The sequence below is a fragment of the Sus scrofa genome, chromosome 3 (genome assembly GCF_054392235.1).
Source record: "Sus scrofa isolate SSC_HxYL_T2T_F1_AM1 chromosome 3, Sscrofa_HxYL_maternal_Yorkshire_Landrace_v2.0, whole genome shotgun sequence".
NCBI classification, from domain to species: domain Eukaryota; kingdom Metazoa; phylum Chordata; class Mammalia; order Artiodactyla; family Suidae; genus Sus; species Sus scrofa.
Window position 1 is genome coordinate 9,872,488 of NC_139385.1, and position 19,094 is coordinate 9,891,581.

At 53.8% G+C, this 19,094-nt stretch overlaps 1 protein-coding gene across 2 annotated transcripts; it reads left to right on the plus strand.

Annotated features, from left to right (window-relative positions):
- Positions 1 to 4,139: 4,139 nt before the first annotated feature.
- On the plus strand, positions 4,140 to 17,498 carry SSC4D (scavenger receptor cysteine rich family member with 4 domains). 2 transcript variants are annotated; one of them, XM_085016789.1, is made up of 13 exons: positions 4,140 to 4,334; positions 4,636 to 4,783; positions 7,274 to 7,472; positions 8,888 to 8,923; positions 9,189 to 9,494; positions 10,672 to 10,749; positions 11,713 to 12,027; positions 13,845 to 13,922; positions 14,472 to 14,546; positions 14,661 to 14,972; positions 15,771 to 15,839; positions 16,470 to 16,628; positions 16,808 to 17,498. In XM_085016789.1, the coding sequence occupies exons 3-13, from the start codon at positions 7,307 to 7,309 to the stop codon at positions 16,996 to 16,998; spliced, it is 1,785 nt and encodes a 594-aa protein (XP_084872915.1). In that variant the 5' UTR covers positions 4,140 to 4,334; positions 4,636 to 4,783; positions 7,274 to 7,306; the 3' UTR covers positions 16,999 to 17,498. The 2 variants fall into 2 exon arrangements, with proteins under 2 accessions (XP_084872915.1, XP_020941950.1); XM_021086291.2 differs by lacking the exon at positions 4,140 to 4,334 and having other exon boundaries at positions 4,614 to 4,783; positions 16,470 to 17,498.
- The last annotated feature ends 1,596 nt before the right edge of the window (positions 17,499 to 19,094 follow it).

The window sequence follows — 19,094 nt, forward strand, 5'->3', positions numbered from 1 at the left end:
TGTGTGGTGAGATCTCTTCCTGGACTCAATTTGCATCTCCCTCGTGGCTAGCGATGTTGGCTCTCTTTGCATGTGCTCATTGCCATCGTATATCCCCTTCGGTTACCTGTCCCTCTGTGGCTTGCCCATCGTCAAATTGGAGTGTTTGATTTTTCTAATGTTGAGTCTCGAGAATTCTTTATCTATTCCAGATAGGAATATATCTATTCATATATGTCATATGCATACAGGAAGAGGTCACTGAGCCATAAGAAGGAATAAAGTACGGATACATTTTACTACATGGATAAACTTTGGTTTTTTTGTGTGGGTTTGTTTTTTTTTTTCCTTTTTAGGGCTACACCGCAGCATATGGAAGTTCCCGGGCTAGGGGTCAAATCAGAGCTGCAGTCACTGGCCTATGCCACAGCCACAGCAATGCTGGATCTGAGCTTCACCTGCCACCTACACCACAGCTCATGGCAACGCTGGATCGTTTAACCAACTGACCAAGGCCAGGGATCAAACCCATGTCCTCATGGATACTAGTTGGGTTCCTTACTGCTGAGCTACAATGGGGACTCCTCGACTTCTTATTAAGTGTCATACAAATTATACTTCTGGGGTGACTTTGATTTGCATTTTCCATTACTTGCAGCCAAAAACTGATCAAACACTTCTGGAGGGAAGGGATAAATGAAGAGTTTGGAATTAACATATACACACTACTATATAACTAAGAAACGACAAGGGCTCACCGCATAGCACGGGGAACTATGCTCAATATTTTGTAGTAACCTCTAAGGGAAAAGAATCTGAAAACAGAATATATGTTAGAATGGACAAGCAATGAGGTCCTACTGTACAGCGAGGGAACTCTACCAAATCTCTTGGGATAGATTCTGATGAAAGATAGTAGAGGAAAAGGAATGTGTATATATGTGTGACCACGTCACTTCGCTGTGCAGCAGAAATTGGCACAACTTGTGAATCAACTACAATTAAAAAAAAAAAAGAGTATCCATCGTGGCTCAGCAGAAATGAATTGGACTAGGAACCATGAGGTTAAGGGTTCGATCCCTGGCCTCACTCGGCGGGTTAAGGATCCGGCCGTGAGCGGTGATATAGGTTGCAGACTCAGCTCGGATCTGGCGTTGCTGTGGCTGTGGCTGTGCCTGGCATCTGCAGCTCCGATTCGAACCCTAGCCTGGGAACCTCCATATGCTGCGGGTGCAGCCTTAAAAAGCCAAAAACAAACAAACAAACAAACAAACAAACAAACAAACAAACAAAAAATATATATATATATATATCTGAATCACTGTGCTATACAGCTGAAAATATTACAACATTGTAAATTAACTATACTTTAATTTTAAAAATAAAAAAAAATAGGAGTTCCTGTTGTGGCTCAACACTAACTGCCAGCACGTACAGGTGACAGAGAAACATAAATTTGGATATTTAGCTTAGCTTATTTTCTGGCAGGTTGTACTACCGTCCAGCATATATTCTCACTCTCCTCCTCCCTACTTATGGGAAAGGCCCCCTTCCCCTGCCTCACCGACAGCTGACAGGCTTGGTCATGTGACCTGCTGTAGATATTGAAACATAAGCACATAGGATGTATGTCACGGCCCAGCAGAGGCTTTAAAGATGCTTCCTGTTGGGACTCGGCAGTAATGGACCTGACTAGTATCCAAGAGGGCTCGGGTTTGATCCCTGGCCTCACGCCATGGGTTAAGGATCTGGTGTTGCCATAAGCTGTGGTGTAGGCTGGCAGCTATAGCTCCGATTTGACCCTTAGCCTGGGAACTTCCATGTGCCGTGGTTGTAGCCAAAAAAAAAAAAAAAAAAAAAAAAAGACCAAAAACAAACAAATAAATACATATGCTTCTGCTTGTCTACAAGAAAAGCATGTCCCCAGGCACACAGAGCAGACCTGAAACCAACCCACAGCCTGAAATGGAGCCATCACGGCCAACAGAACCATGGGGAAAAGTGTTTGTTGTAAGCCGCTGCGGTTTGGGGGTTGTTTGTCACGCACGATATCACGGCAAAAACTGAGGAATACAAGTTCTCTCTGTGACAGTTTCAGAGCTTATATTCTAACTAAAATAAGGCATGAAAATTATCCCTTCAATCTCCGCACGTGGCGGTCACCGTGGACCTGAGGAAGGGTTGTGCCAGGGGTGTGGGAAGATGCAGGGCCACCTGGAGCCAGCCCAGCAGTGGGCGAGAGGTGAGGAAAAAGAGATGGGTGAGCAGACAGCACTTTGGGGCAGTTTGGCTGTGGCGGGGGGTGGGGATGGGGGCAGTGGCTGGAGGGCGCGTGGAGGCCAGGGGCAGCCGTGCAGATGCTCTGCTCGGTTCTGCCTTTGGAGAAAGGACTTGCTCGGGAGCTGTGAGGAAGCGAGTCAGCTGACACCCTCCATCCGTAGCACCTCCTGAATCTGCTGCAGCTTGTGAGCTAAGGGCACACTCTTCCTGGGCATCCCCAGCCAGGGACAAAGCCCTGGAGGGATGTTAGGGCCTGGTCATTTCTACCCTGAGGACCCAACGGACACAGGTTGAAAGGGCTTTCTGTCCTTTGCTTGAAATGACAGAGACCAGGCGATCCTGCTGTGAAGCAGTGGGTTAAGAGTCCAACTGCTCTGCTGTCGAGCACAGGGAACGATGTCCAATCACTTGTGATGGAACATGATGAAAGATAATACGAGACAAAGAAGGTTTATATATGTATGACTTGTCACTTTGTAGTACAGCAGAAATTGACAGAACAATGTACATCAACTATATCATAAAAAAATTTTTTTAGGAGTTCCCATGGTGGCTCAGTGGAAATGAATCTGACTAGCATCCATGAGGATGAAGGTTCGAACCCTGGCCTCGCTCAGTGGGTTAAGGATCTGGTGTTGCCGTGAGCTGTAGTGTAGGTCACAGATGTGGCTTGGATCCTACGTTGCTGGGGCTGTGGCTGTGGTGCAGGCCTTCGGCTACAGCTCTGATTGGACCCTTAGCCTGGGAACCTCCATGGATGTGGCCCTAAAAAGCCAAAAAAAAAAAAAGACAGAAAAGACAGAGACCAGATTTTGCTTAGAAGCCCCATGCAAGGAATCCGGTTGGGAAAGAGCAGCTGAATAGGAAAGAGAGAAGACATACAGATGGAGCGAGGGAGGTCCCTGAGAAGGCAGAGGGAGATGGGGTCCGCTCCGCGGGGGAGCAGTTCCTCGCTGGCCTGCTGGCAGGAGGAAGAGGGCTGGGAGCAGACATGCAAGGGGGTGTGGGTTTGGGAGCCAGGTGACAGCAGGCCTCCCATCAGAGACGTTTCTTTTTCTGAGAAGTGGGTGCAGGATCAGGGCCCAGAGTCAGGAAACTAAATCCCTCGAGGTTGCACAGGCTGTGTCTCTGTTTTCCTCTCTTGGCCTCAGTTTTCCCATGGGCATGGGAAACAGCTGGGATTAGACCCCTGATCACCGAACATGCTGGATCCTCAGTAGATTCTCAAAAATACACTTTTTAATTTTTTTTTTTTTATTTTCCTTTTTAGGGCCACACTTGCGACCTATGTAAGTTTCCAGGCTAGAGGTCTAACTGGAGCTGTAGTTGTGACCTATGCCGAAGCTTGTGGCAAGGCCCAATCCTTAACCCACTGAGTAAGGTCAGGGATTGAACCCACATCCTCATGTATACTAGTCAGGCTCGTAATCCGCTGAGCCACAGTGGATTACCAAGTGTATTTTTAAGAAGTTTGCTCTGTGGTGCAGCTAGTTAAGAATCTGGTTCACTGCTGTGACGACGAGGGATCAGTTCCTGGCCAGGGAATTTCCATAGGCCTCGGGTTAGCCAAAACAAAAACAAACAAATCACTTTGGGGTGGACCCCATGCCTCAATTGCTGGATTGGAAACGGGGGCAAAAGAGGTGGGGGTAGGAATCTGTACACATTTTTAAAGTTCCCCCTTGGGGTGACGTGGGCACATACCCAGGTTTGGGAACCACCCCTCGGGGGCTCTGAGGACACCTCCAGCTCTGAGAGTTCGTGGTTCTAGCCAGAAGGAGCAGAATTCCAGCACAGCTTTTGACGGAAGCTATGAACTACAAAGTAAGCCACATGCCACTTCCTGTCACCTACAAAAGCCCCAAGGTCCCAAACTTACCAGAACTCAAGAGGAACCACAGCAAGGCAAAAATCAGCAGCCAAATCAGAGGCCCAGGCGACCTGGGGAGCCCACCGCGAGCACTCCGGCTGCTGTGACCGGGTACCCCAACGCCCAGGTGCAACGTGGGTCAGGACGTGGTCAAAAGGAGTCCCAGGCGACAGAACCACGGGTTGGATCAGGGCTGCTGCTAAAGGTGAAGGATGCTTTTGGCTGCCCTGCAAAGGGGTGGAGACCTACCCAGGCCTTTCGGAAACCTGAGCCCCAGGGTGGGGGGAGGGGAGGAGGGGCTGTCTGGCCCCAAGAGTCCAAGTCTGGCCCTCTCCTCCACCCCGGAGCTCCTCCTCTGCCTGGTGGCCCTGCTCAGGGCTGCTCCAGACCCCGCAGGCCACCTCCACTCTCCCTTTGCCTCCCTCTGCCCCGAAGGTTGGATGGGGACAGGCTGGGACCACCAGCCAGCTCCATGGACGGGGACTTTGCTTCTGCTTACCTCCCAGCTTTGGAAAGAAAAGACGAAGAAAGGTCTGTGCTGATTTGCATCTGGGGGATCCTTCCCCGTCCTGAGCTTCCGGGTGCAGAAAAAGTGATTTGATCTCGGATTGTCTCCAGAAGAAGGGACAGAAAGAGCCTAGAACATTCCCCCAGGTATGAAATCTTCGCTTTTAGTGGCATGTGTGAGTGCAAGTGAGCGTGCGGGACAAGTGTTCCACTAGTCAGGTGTGCAGTTGCCCTCAGGGGTCCCCTGGGCCCCTTCCGACAGCTTCAATGCTGAGATTCTGCAGCCCTAACCTGCGTTCAGTTGTTCCAATTTCCTCAGCGCCCACCTGGGCCAGGTGAGGCCGTTGGGTAAGCCCTGGCCCCCTGCTCTGGAGGGTCCGCAGTCTAGAAGGAGAGACGGAAATCACAGGAAGAGCTCCCACGCATATGGTGGGCCAGGCACTGGACTAAATTTTTATAAACGTTGGATAAACTTTCGCTCAGGTATCCTAGCAACAACTGTAGAGGTCCGTGTATTCCTAGCCCCCTTTTACGGAGGAGGACAGTGAGGCTCAGCCAGCTGAGTTTTACACCCGCTCTGTATGCTGCCTGCCCCACCCTGTAAAGAGACAGTTCAGGGCCAAGGGTATGGAGGGAGCGTGGGAGCTGCAGGCCGTGAAGGCAGGGAATGGTTAAACCTCATTTGACTATGGTGCCCAGGGGGTAAGGCAGGAGCAGGCCCGGGGGCCCAGCTCCAAGCTGGAGGGAAGGCAGATTCCACCAGGCCCACTGAGGGCTCTGGGGTCAGCTTCCACCTGAGGTCCGTAGGGGTCAGGATCAGCGGTCTTCCTCCCTCACTTTGGGACCAGAGGGGCAGGGGATAGAGTGGGGGTGCCGGGTCTTCAGGATTCCCAACCAGGTTCCCTGGAAGCTGTGTGTCCCCATCTTCACATAGCAAGGGCTTCCCTGACCCCGGCAGCCTGAAAGATGGGTGACCCCAAGGCCTGGGAGGCAGGGGCTGGCTCAGGTCACTCTGGATCCCCTCAACAAAGATTGGACCAGGGCTCCCCGCTCCTCACAGCTCTGGACTCCCGTCTCCCAGCTGTCCCCAGGAGGACAAAAGCTGATTATTCCACCGGGGGCTGTACTGGGCCCCATGAATGGAGTGTTGAAAACCCTGTGTCCGCATCCAGATAGGTTTTCATCCTCTTCCCAAGCAGACTGTTTGTGTGCCAGGATGGAGGCAAAGCCAGGGAATGATGGGGGTGAGCGTCCCTGCTGAGAGGGGCATCAAAGTCCCCAGGGAACCTTGGTCTTAGTATATCCCAAACAGAACCATCTTCTAGACCAGCCCCACCCCCACTCCTCCGAAACCATCCAATCATCGTCCCCACACTGGGCTGGTTACATGGCGTGAATACTTAACTGAGCTCTGCGCTTATGATTTATGCACTTAGGGGTGTGTAAAACTCAACGCAAAAAAAAAAAATCTCCGAGGACTTCCCACTCCAACACTCCGAAAGGGCAGAATGTCCCACACTGCATTACTCTTCCAGCCCTTTGCATGTTTGCAACTCCTAGGAATCATATTTCCTTGGTGTTTTTTTTAAAATTGACTCTTTTTTTCCTGACTTAAAATGGAAGCTTTATATTGCTCCAAGTAGATGGAAAATCAGAATCCTTTGCTATCAATAGAAGGCACCGTAAAAGAAATACATGAAAATCAGGAGGTCCCGTTGTGGCTCAGCGGTTAACGAATTTGACTAGTATCCATGAGGATGCAGGTTCCATCCCTGGCCTTGCTCAGTGGGTTAAGGATCCGGCATTACCACAAGCTGTGGTGTAGGTCACAGACACTTGGATCTTGCATTGCTGTGGCTGTGGTGTAGGTTGGCAGCTACAGCTCCAATTAGACCTCTAGCTTGGGAACCTCCGTATGCCCCAAGTGTGGCCCTAAAAAGGAAATAAATAAATAAACTTTAAAAAAATAAATAAGGGGAGTTCCCTTCGTGGCACAGTGGTTAATGAATCCGACTACGAACCATGAGGTTGCAGGATCGATCCCTGCCCTTGCTCAGTGGGTTAACAATCCGGCGTTGCTGTGAGCTGTGGTGTAGGTTAGGTCGCAGATGCGGCTCAGATCCCGTGTTGCTATGGCTCTGGCGTAGGCTGCCAGCTACAGCTCCGATTCGACCCCTAGCCTGGGAACCTCCATATGCCGTGGGAGTGGCCCAAGAAATGGCAAAAAGACCAAAAATAAGTAAATAAATAAATAAATAAAAATAAATGAAAATCAAACAGTTAATGTCCATCTATCTCCCCCCAAAATTATATGGGTTGTCACCAGTGGCACCCACACCCTGCTTTGGGATGTGCTGCCCTAAAGGAAAAGCTCTGAGCCCTTGGCCAAGCCATGCAGACCCGTCTCCCCCTGGGATCAGACAGCCCTGCAACCTCATCTTCCACACCTGCTCCCGTACCCTCTTTGCTCCAGCCAGGCCTAACTCCTCATGAGGAGTTTCTCTGTGTTTCCAACCTCATCCTCCAGCTGCTGCCTCCACTCAGGATACCAAACCCAAGTGGAGATGTCACTTCCTCCCAAAACTCTTCCCTGGGCCCTTCCATCTGGAAGAAGTGACTTGGAATCTTTCATTCCAGATGTTCCAGCTGTGACTTCTCCACCACCCCTCGATGGGACCGCTGGAAAAGCCATCCACTGGCTGGAAACACAAGGAAGCGGAGATGCAAGTTGGTCCCCAGCCTGATGAGAAGATCAGGGTGGGGAGGCCTGGAGACAGGAGCGCTGCCCCCGCCCCCCTTCCCCCAGCCCTGTCCTTCCTCTTCCTCTTGCCACTGGGTGAGTGCTCTCCCCACCTCTCCTGACCCGTCCCCTTTCTGGCCCTCAGCTTTCCCAGCTGTAAAACTGTGGTGGGAGATGGTTGGTCAAAGAGATGGTGTCCAACATTTGTTTTAGCACTGACATTTGCCCAGGATTGATGAAAGCTAAGGGTCTGAGTCAGGGGAGTGGACAGCTCAGTGCTGGAGGTGTGGGCTCAATATGCACAGCGTGTGAGCAGTTAGGAAGCTGGAAATAGGGGAGGAGGCAAGGGCGTGGGCTCACAGGTGGCTGCTGGAAAGCCAGCTGGGAGAACAGATGGAATCAAACCACCTAGGGACTATCCTAACTTGGGAAAGAAGACACTGAGTCTGTTTCTTCATCTGTAAAGTGGGTACACTAATGCGTGCGCAGAGATCATAAGGATTCTATGAAGTGATGTCCATGGGTGTAGCTGAGAACCCTGTGCACAAATGAGGGCTTGTTAGGGGTAATCAATTTCCCACGCTGGCCCCGTTTCCCTCTCTGGCTGGCCCCGTTTCCCTCTCCGGCCACGTGCTCAGAATTGTACGGTGAGGAAGAGTGTGGCTGTCTGGGTTGGAATCTACCAGCTCTACCCTTTATTTGCTGTGTGGCACCGAACAGGTTACTTAACCTCATTAAACCTGAAGTTTCCCCTTCTGCAAAATCCAACCTACCTCGTAAGTTATCCTAACGATTAAGTGAGCCAGGCCACATAAAGCAGTGAGCACAGCCCTTGACATGTGCATGCATGAGAGCTGATGCAGAAGGACTTACATAGGTAAATCTTTGGCGGGAAATCAGAACCAATCCCAAAGTTAATTTACACACTTTAGGCAGAGCTACTGAGCATGAGGGAAGTAACAGGCTGTGGGCAGGGGGCTCTGGGGGAAACCGAGGTGGCTGCATCACCCAGGAGAAGGCCTGGAAAGGGGTATGTATATGGTGGCCAGGGATCAAGAGGAAAAAGAAAACCCTTCTAGCTGAGAGCTCCAGGAAGTCTCTCCGTAGGAGGGCTGGATCTGCAGGGCTGCAGCGAGCAGGGCTAGCAGAGGAGACTGCAGGGTTAAGGACCTGGTGTCAAGACTGATGGGGGATTAAGAAGTAAGGTGATGCTGGTCAGAAGATCCTAGAAGGCTTAGGGTCTGGGACACCTGCAGGAAAGGGGGAATCTTAGGGGATAAGCTGACCTGTGTCTCAGGCAGAACTCTCTGGGGCTGTCCATGGACCAGTGGGCGAGGAATGCAGCAAGGAGGCCAAGTGGGGCCTGCAGGGGCTTTGCAGAAGCAGGGGGAGTGAAGAGGAGGGGAGGGTGACAGTAAGGACCACGGCAGCAGGAGGGGAGGCTGTGTTCCAGGGGCTAGGTGGCCAAGGGAGCGAGCTGAGCGGCCAATCTCTTCCTCACTCTGTTCCAGCCAGCGCCATACAGCCCACCTCACTGCCCTTCCCAGGTAGGTGCCCTGCCTCCCTCTCCCCCACCCCTACTCCCGAGGGACTCAGACGCTCAGACAGAAGACCTCAGGGAATGGTGGCTGACCAGCCCGCCACGACTCTAGATGCCCCCAAAGGGATGGCTCCAGTCTCCCCATTTCACAGCAACGGAGAAATAAGCCCCACGAGGGATGATCCCCTGGCTCCCACGGCTTCATGGCAAGGTGGGCATCCTGTAGGTTGGGCCCAGGGATCCCCCTCGTGCCAGCTCAACCCTCTCTGCAGAACTGAGGCTGGTGGGGGGCCCAAGCCGCTGCCGGGGACGCCTGGAGGTCCTGCATGGCGGCTCCTGGGGCAGCGTCTGCGACGACGACTGGGACGTGGTCGATGCCAACGTGGTGTGTCGTCAGCTGGGCTGCGGCCTGGCCCTGCCGGTGCCTCGGCCCCTCGCTTTTGGCCAGGGCCGAGGCCCCATCCTGCTGGACAACGTGGAGTGTCTCGGGCAGGAAGTTGCGCTGAGCGAGTGCGGCAGCCGAGGCTGGGGCGTCCACAACTGCTTTCACTACGAGGACGTGGCTGTCCTGTGCGACGGTGAGCAGGACAGCCTGTGATCCAGAAAGGCAGGCGGGCAGGCAGCAGGGCTGTAGGCTAGATACATGAAGGGACTTCCCAGTGCTAAGAATGCTCCAATGAACAGTATTCCAAGCCAGCAGCTGCAGTGCATGGTGCTGGGAAGAGCCTCAGCCTGGCTGTCAGGGGCCTGGGTCCCAGCAGTGCTCTGGCTCATTGTATGGCCTCTGCTGGAAACCAGTGTTACTGCTTGCATGGAGGGCTTTGATTGTCCAAGCAGAACCCCCTTCCCATGTTTAAAACAGGACGATTATGGTCAACCCTGGAGGTAAAGCCCACCTAGCACAGAGTTGCAACAAATCTCTGAGAGGTTTTGACATTGAGAGCAGCAGTTCTGGTTTTCAAGAAAAGGAGCTGGAGGGCTCATTAAAACACAGACTGTGGGAGTTCCCGTCATGGCGCAGTGGTTAACGAATCTGACTAGGAACCATGAGGTTGCGGGTTCCGTCCCTGGCCTCGCTCAGTGAGTTAAGGGTCCGGTGTTGCCGTGAACTGTGGTGTGGGTCCCAGACGCAGCTGGGATCCCACGTTGCTGTGACTCTGGCGTAGGCTGGCAGCTCAGCTCCAATTCGACCCCTAGCCTGGGAACCTCCATATGCCGTGGGAGCGGCCCAAGAATGGAAAAAAGACAAAAAAAAAAAAAAAAAAAAACACAGACCGGGGCCCCATCCTGGAGTTTCTGGTTGTGCCGGTCTGGAACGGAGCCCAAGAGTTTACATTTCTAAGTTCCCAAGTGATGTAATACTGCTTTAAGAACTAAAAGAATTGGGAGTCTCCTGGTGGCTCAGCAGGTTAAGTTTCCGGCATTGTCACTGCTGTGGCTCGGGTCATTGCTGTGGCATGGGTTCAGTCTCTGGCCTGGGAATTTCCATATGCCATGGGTGTGGCCCCAAAAAAAAGAAAGAAAAGAAAAAAGAACTAAGAACTAGAAGGAATCCTCTAAAGCAACTGCTTTCAGGACTCAGGTGGCCCTTCCTCCCCTCATACCCCACAGTTCCCAGCTTTGACCCTTCGGGTGCTCAGAGGCGCTGAGGGCGGGTACCTAGGGGTCCATGCCCCGCCCCCACACATCTGAGTGTGTGAGGATGAAGAACAGAGAAATCCACATTCTCCTCCCTTCCACCCTGTTCTTTCCCAGAATTCTTGCCCACGCAGCCCCCAACAAGGAAAGCGTTAACCAGTAGGGCACCTCCTACAACTCCCCAGAACGGAAACGGTAAGTAAGGCAACGTGGGGGACCCCCTAGGTCTTAGGAGAGGGATCCAGGGGGGACTCTCCCATACCTGACCTTAGGCAGTGGGCAAAGAGGGATGACTGATGGGCGAGTTTGGTCATTCCCCCTCCCCACCCTGTCCCCTGCACCCCCTCAGGCCACTCACTGTCTGGATTCGGAAAGAGGATTCATTCTATGGGGATAATAAAAATAGCACAAGATTGGAGAAAATAAGAGGTGGAGGCTGATGCCCAATGTAATGCGACAGTTGATATGATGTAGAACAAGAAAGTGAAAATTCCCTTAAAGAAGGACAGGTAGTTCCCCCCGGTTGGTGCAACAGAATCTTGGGAGCACTGAGATGCTTGTTCCATCCCATGGTGGGTTAAGGACCTGGCACTGATGCAGCTTCAGCTTAGGTCTCAACTGCGGCTTGGATCCGATCCCTGGCCTGGGAACTCCACAGGCCCGCAAGGCAACAACAACAAAAAATTTTAAAAAGGGCAGATAAAAAGGCAAAGATGTCAGAGGAGGAAGAGGGTCCCATTCACCAGAGACCGGAGAGGGAGGGCTTTCTGGAGGAAGAGTTGTTGGTGCTGTACCTGGGAAGGACAGAAGGCTTTCACTGCAGTAATCAAGGAGGAAGCAGCACATCCTGGATGGTTAGGAGAGTGTGGATAAGGGAAGGGAGGACTGCTTTTAGGCAGGAAGTGACAGTCACAGGGCTCTGTTCTCAGATGCCGCAAAGCGCTCCCAATCTAGATTGTGAGGAGGCAGTGATTTGCAAGTGAGTGGATGAGCAGCTCCTCCTGGGTTTTAGGTCCTGGGACACCGTGCACGGTGGCTATACCGAGGGCCCGGGCATTGTGGAAGAGCATTGGGATGTGTGCACTTTTGGAGGGAAGAGGCAGCAAAGCCCTGTGGGAGATGCTCCCTGCCTCCACATCCCCCTACCTTTGTCACCAGGTGAGGGCAGCGTGCGCCTGGTGGGGGGCGTGGGCCCGTGTCAGGGCCGAGTGGAGATCCTGCACGGTGGCCTGTGGGGCACGGTGTGTGACGATGACTGGGGGCTGCCGGACGCTGCCGTGGTCTGCCGCCAGCTGGGCTGCGGGGCGGCCCTGGCAGCCACCACCAACGCCTTCTTCGGCTACGGCACGGGGCACATCTTGTTGGACAACGTGCACTGCGAAGGAGGCGAGCCCCGTCTGGCAGCCTGCCTGAGCCTGGGCTGGGGCGTGCACAACTGCGGCCACCACGAGGACGCCGGCGCGCTCTGCGCAGGTGCGGGCTCCAGGGGTGGGGCCCGGGGGGAGGGCGGGGGGTGGGGCCCGGGGGGAGGGCGGGGGCGGGGCCTGATTCAGGAGGAGGAAGCGGAGCGGGAACCGGCTTGAAGTGTGGTGCTTCCCTGAGCTCTCCATGGATGTGCGATTAGTTTTAGTTTCTCATTGCTGCTCTAACAGTACCTCAGAAAATTTTAGCAGCCTCTGTGGTAGACTCCACTTCTATGTAATGCTGCTGTGTTACCCCATCAATACTCCAGAATTATCTAACAGTACTCCAAAATCCCTGCCTCCGGAATTTTCTAGCACCTTTTAAGTGCTGTTACAAAATAATTTCAGAGGAGTTCCCGTCGTGGCGCAGTGGTTAATGAATCCGACTAGGAACCATGAGGTTGCGGGTTCGGTCCCTGCCCTTGCTCAGTGGGTTAAGGATCCGGCATTGCCGTGAGCTGTGGTGTAGGTTGCAGACACGGCTCGGATCCCACATTGCTGTGGCTCTGGCGTAGGCTGGTGACTACAGCTCCGATTGGACCCCTAGCCTGGGAACCTCCATATGCCGCGGGAGCGGCCCAAGAAATGGCAACAACAACAACAAAAAGACAAAAAACAAAAACAAAAAAACAACAAAATAACTTCAGAGTAAAGTAATAGTACTCTAGAATCTAGAATCGCTCCAGAGGTACTCCAGATTTCTTCCACTGTAACCCAGGTATGTCCCCAGAATTCTCCTTTTTTTAAGATCTCAGAATGAGTTATTTATTTATTTAGGTGAGGGTGAACAGATGTGAAAATTTGGCACACTAGTTGCTTTTAGAACTGTTTTCTTAAAATTTGTTGTTTTGGTTGATACTCTGTTAATAGTATGTTTCCTGAGGTTCCCTCTGTTGCTCAGCGGTTAACGAACCCAACTAGTGAGTATCCATAAGGATGGAGGTTCCATCCCTGGCCTCACTCAGTGGGTTAATGATCTGGTGTTGCATTGCGTTGCCATGAGCTGTGGTATAGGTCGCAGACACTGCTCAGATCTGGCGTTGCTGTGGCTGTGGTGTAGACCAGCGGCTACAGCTCCAATTCGACCCCTAGCCTGGGAACTTCCATATGCCCCATGGGAGTGGCCCTAAAAAAAAATATACACACATACACACACACACATATATATAGTGTTTTTCCTCACCTGGCCTCTCTCCCATTTTGAGAGTTTTTTTGGGAATAGGAGTACTGAGACGAATAATGGCACTTCACAAATGGACTCCACTCTACCAGGTATGAAGTGCTTGCTCATGCCTCACAGCAAACCAGGGGCCATTATTCCATTTTACAGATGAGAAAGCTGAAGCTCAATGAGGCAGAGCCTTACCACACAGCAAGCCCTGGAAAACCCTCAGCTAACCTTGCTGCGTGCATGGTCTTGGGCATGCCCCTTGCCATGCTAGTGTTATTTTATCTGTAAGATGGGGTAATGAGTTTTGCTCTGCAAGTCCCTTACGACTATGCATGGCCCTCCCTGGTGGGCAAGGCCTTCTTTACCGCCCCTCCTTGGACACATAGTGGGTTTCTGAGAACACTGGAGAGAAATGAAAGCCCAGCTGTGAAAGTCCTGTATAAACTGACATGTGCATGTTGGCAGCACAAATAAATGACAAGAACTGGCAAAGTGGGGCAGACCTCTTTGGACCCTTCCTGGGGCTGAGCCCCCAGCTCTGGAACTAAAACCTGTTGTCTTCTCCAAGGAGACTGTAGTATTCTTTCTGATAGCCCAAGGCTGATCAGGAACCAGGACCTTGGCCTCTGACCCTGCTACCTTCTCTCCTGCTCTAGTCCTGGGCCGCCCGACTCTCACAGCACCACTATCCTTGGCCACAAGAGGGGCCTGGGCCTGGCACACAGAGCCAGAGGGTAAGGAACCCAGCCCTCCAAGCTGGAATGGGAGGGGCGAGGTGGGCAGGGCTGGGAACTGGGAAGGCTGTTCTGGATCCATGGGGAGGAGGCCTGGGCCAGCAGGCCATGGCTTTTGGCCAGATGGTAAAGAGGGGGGTAAGAGAACTGGTGTGTAGATGGAGCAAAAAGGATGAAATCTAGAGCTCTGAAAAGTTCAGCGGGGAGGGAGGAGCCAGTAAGAGATTTCTTCAAAGCTCTGAAATAAAATGTGGATTGGTGCTCAGGTTGGAAACTGAAAGAGGCCTTGTGAGAGCTGAGATAAAAAACTGAAGGAGAGAAGTACATTTTGGAATTAGGGCTGGAACTATCATTGGGATTGAAATTAGGGTAATGCCTGGAAATAGGATTCCGTTCATTTCCCTCAAGCTTCCTAAGGACCCCATCAGAGCTGACAACATGGTGACTCTAGGACTGAGGCTGAGGGCAGGGTGCAGGTGTGGTACAGTTGAGGCATGTCAGAAGGCCTCCCTGTCCCCTACAAGAGCTCTAGATGCCCTGTCTCCGCAGCTACAGGAGTTGGTGCCCTGCCTTCTAGGGAGCCAGCAATGTTCACCACAGCCGCCTGGGCCGCGGGGAAGAAAAGTAAGTGGCAGAACCCAGGTTGTGGCGGGGGTGGGAGAGGGTGGGGCCAGGGCTCCGCCTGGAACCGGCAGCCCCAGTCCAGCCCCTCTGGCCGCGGGCCTGTGCGCCCCGCAGGCGGGCGGCTGCGGCTGGTGGGCGGCCCGGGCCCGTGCCGCGGCCGCGTGGAGGTGCTGTACGCCGGGGGCTGGGGCACCGTGTGCGACGATGACTGGGACTTCGCGGACGCGCGCGTGGCCTGCCGAGAGGCAGGCTGCGGGCCGGCCCTGGGTGCCACGGGCCTCGGCCACTTCGGCTACGGCCGCGGCCCGGTGCTGCTGGACAACGTGGGTTGCGCCGGCACCGAAGCCCGCCTAAGCGACTGCTTCCACCTGGGCTGGGGCCAGCACAACTGTGGCCACCACGAGGATGCCGGCGCGCTCTGTTCAGGTGAGGCGGCGGTAGGACCGCGAGCTCGCTGCGGCGGGGGCGGGGCAGAGCTCCGTCTGAGGAATGGGCGGGGCCTTGCGCAGGCGTGTTCTGCGGCGCCGGCGTGAAGAGGCGGACCCTGAGGAATGGGCGGGGCCGCGCGTCAGCACGCGCCGCGGCGCGGGCGGGGCGGGGATCTGTTGGGGAAATGGGCGGGGCCATGCGTAAGGCTCTCTGCGGCACTGCGGCGTGAGCCGGGAAGGACTCACACTCCGCAGAGAGAGGCGGAGCCCACCACGGACGCTCTCTGCGGCTGCGCGGCAAGGGCGGGGCCGGGAAGGGAGCGCCCTCTGCGGCAGCGAAGGGCGGGGCTCGAGCTGAGGGACCGAGTCCTGGGATCAAGCGTGGAAGAGGCTATGAAGGGCGTAGCCCGGGCGCATTTGCTCTGCGGCGTCGGGACCCAGAAAGCTCTAGCTGGCAGAGAGAATTGATCAGCTCTGACCTTTGGGAGGAGTCCATGGAAAAGGGGTGTTTGCAAAGTCTGACATTTAAGAATGCATCTCTTCATTGATTGGTGTAGGAATTGATATTTTTCACCGTTGTTTGGTGCTCTGGTAGCCTTGGCCACAAAAGGCTAGGCTACAAAGGATTCTGCTTTAGTTCCCAGGATGAAAAGCACAACCCCTATTTCTTTTCCAAGGAGCAGGGACCTGTGAAGTGCTCCCTGACCCTAGATCAGGTTTCTCTTGGAAGGTAAGAGATGACCTGGCTTGGGGAACAATATGACAACCACCTTTTTCTTTGTCCTTGCTGAGCCAGGCCCAGAGGAACTAGTCCAACAGGATGGTTCTGAGACCACCCGGGTACCCACTCCTCGGCCCAGGGACGGTAGGTGCCCACAGTCCCTAAGAGTGAGGCTGAAGGCAGCAGGATAGGAAGAACCAGAATTAGAGGGAGGTCGCAGCCTGGGGTCACACAGCAGAGTTGCACCAGATCCCGGAATTTTTGTTCGTGCCAGTCTAAGGCCTCGTTAATAGAGATGGGCTATCCAGAATAATGGAGGTAGGTTTTAAGCTATAGCAACCTAGAGATTTCTAGAGTTGGGACCAAAATGAGAGGATGGGGCTCCTGTCCTGAGGAGAGCAGTGAAAGAAGTCAGAGTCCAGGGGGGAAAGGAGATGATGACCTTCAGGGGATCACAGTTTATAGGGAGCAGCCCTGGGGCCGAGGTATTGGGATTGTGACCAAAGAACCAAGAAAAGAGCAGACATAAAGCTCCCCGCCGGCACAGAGCGCCCCACAAAAGCCTGTACGCATTCTCCTGGTCTGAAGATTAGGTCTGGCCTGATGCCCATACTATTTTAATCTCATTTGTCTGCCCTCCTCCAGTGGCTCCCAGGGCAGCACCCTCCCAAACCACGGCCTTCTGCCTCCTCTATCTACCCGTCCCCTGGCCTCGCTTGGGAGTGGTCTGGCTTGGGCCAGCCCCTTCTAGCCCCAAGCCTTCTCCTCCCACAGGGCATCTACGTCTGGCCAACGGAGCCCATCGATGCGAGGGGCGTGTAGAGCTCTTCCTAGGACAGCGCTGGGGCACTGTTTGCGATGACGCTTGGGACCTGCGGGCAGCCGGTGTCCTATGTCGCCAGCTGGGCTGCGGCCAGGCCCTGGCAGCCCCTGGTGAGGCCCACTTCGGCCCAGGACGAGGCCCTATCCTCCTGGACAATGTCAAGTGCCGTGGGGACGAGAGTGCCTTGCTGCTCTGCTCACACATCCGCTGGGATGCCCACAACTGTGACCACAGCGAGGATGCCAGTGTCTTGTGCCAGCCGGCATGACTCAGCCCGTTTGTTCTGCAGACCACCTCCTCTGGGAGCCTCCTGTGACCTGCCCCTCTTCCTCCAGGAAGTCCTCCTGTGATAACTGCAGTTCACTCTGTCCCTCTCTCCCCTTGTCTGGGAGAGAGCCTGTCCAGTTGGTGTGGTCCTTCCTGGGGGAGCCTGGTTCCACCCCATCAACTTGGCATGTGACCTCACCTGTTATCACCTAACATGGGTCCAGTTCAATGAAAGCTCTCGCTTTCTGCTCAGCTAAAAACAGAAAATAGTGGGAAGGGAGTAACTCTTAACTTTCCTCTTTGGCGGGGCTCCTGTTATAGCATCCCTGCTCAGGGTCCAAGAGTTTCAGGGGCTCTCTGTAAATGGAGTATCTCCCTTCCCCCATCCATCTTGGGATCCCCAAGAAGAGGGAAGGCAGGAGCAGCCTACGGCTCTTACCTTAGACTGCCTGGGGCTGCAGAAGAACCTGAGCCGTTGCCCTGACCTCTCCATGAGGGCCTAGGCTCAGATGGTGCTTGGCTGGACAGGGGGACTCGAGGGGCCAAAGCAGGGACAGCGGCCCCTCCCTGCAGCTGAAATCAGCATCTCGGATTGATGCTGCCCCCACCACAGAGCCTCCACTTTGCAGAAGCAAAGAACCGTGGGGGCCTGTAGCCTCTCATTCCATTAGGTGCCAAGTTAATAAAGCATTGTCCCCTGTTTGTTACCTGGGCGTTTGGGCATAAGTGTGTTGTTTGCAGCAGCAGGAAAGACTCTGGTTAGGACTTTGTGGAGGAAACCTGCTTGGGGCTGAGGGCAGTTCAAGAGCATCGTCCAAGAGCTTTCCACAGGCCTTCACATCCTAGAAATGCTGACTCATGGTGCCAGGCCTGGAAAGCCTCTAGAGGGTCCTCTAGCCCATCCCCTCGCCCAAATTTGCTTTCACCTACAGAGAGACCTAGGTGTGCCAAAGGAAGAGGGCTACTCAAGGTCACAGAGCAAGGTGGCACAGTCACTGGAAGAGGAACATTTGAGAGCAGGCAGAAAGGGTGATGAGGGAGAGAAGGGCAGCAGGGGGTTCCCCCAGGGGCTGCTCTGGGGGCATCTCACCTGGAGCCCCAGGGCCTTGGAGAAGAGGGGACCCTGCCAAAGCCTCTCAGCCCCAGGGTGGTAACTTGGTAGCCCCAACTGTCTGACCTCAAACCCCACCCTCCACGTCTAGCCTGCAGGCTCTGGATGAGTTTCCTATCCTGCCATAACAAATTACCACAAATTTAGTGGCTTAAAACAAAACAAATTTATTTTTGAGGTTGTGAGTCTGAATTGGGCTTCCCTGGGCTAAATTCAAGGTGTTGTCAGGGCGTATTCTCTCCGGACGACCTAGGGAAGAATCTGGTTCCTTACCTTCTCCAGCCTCTAAAGGCCGCCTGTGTTCCGTGCCTGCTCATGGCCTTTGGACCAGCAGTTGCATCACTCTGACCCCAGTTTCCATCATCTCATCTCCTTTTCTGACCCCTCTACCTCTCTCTTCCTCCCTCTAAGGCCCCTCTGATTATATTAAGCCCACCTGGGCTGCAGGCAGCTAGAATGTCCCCATCTCCAGACCTGTGTACGGCACCCTCGGAGTCTGCCCAGCCTGTGGTCACGGCCAGTCCAGCCACATGCGCGTTTGGGCGTGCGTCGCCGTCATCTTTAGAAGTAACACAGGAGTTCCCATCATAGCGCAGTGGTTAACGAATCCGACTGGGAACCATAAGGTTGCGGGTTCGGTCCCTGCCCTTGCTCAGTGGGTTAACGATCCGGCGTTGCCATGAGCTGTGGTGTAGGTTGCAGATGCGGCTCGGATCCTGCATTGCTGTGGCTCTGGCGTGGGCCGGTGGCTACAGCTCCAATTGGACCCCTAGCCTGGGAACCTCCATATGCCATGGGAGCGGCCCAAGAAATAGCAAAAAGACAAAAAAAAAAAAAAAAAAAGAAGTAACACAGCTTCCTGGACTCCCCTGCTCCATCTAAACAAAGTGCTCCATCAATGCTCAATTAAAGGAAAGCATTACATCCCCCCCCCTTTTTTTTTGTCTTTTTAACTGCACCGGAGGCATATGAAAGTTCCCAGGCTAGGGGTCAAATCAGAGCTGTAGCCACCCGCCTCCACCACAGCCATAGCAATGCCAGATCCGAGCCATGTCTATAACCCACACCACAGCTCGCTGCTTTAACCCACTGAGTGAGGCCAGGGATCGAACCCACGTCTTCATGGATGTTAGTTGGGTTCGTTAACCGCTGAATCACAATGGGAACTCCCATCGCTTTTTACAGACAGGGAAAACTG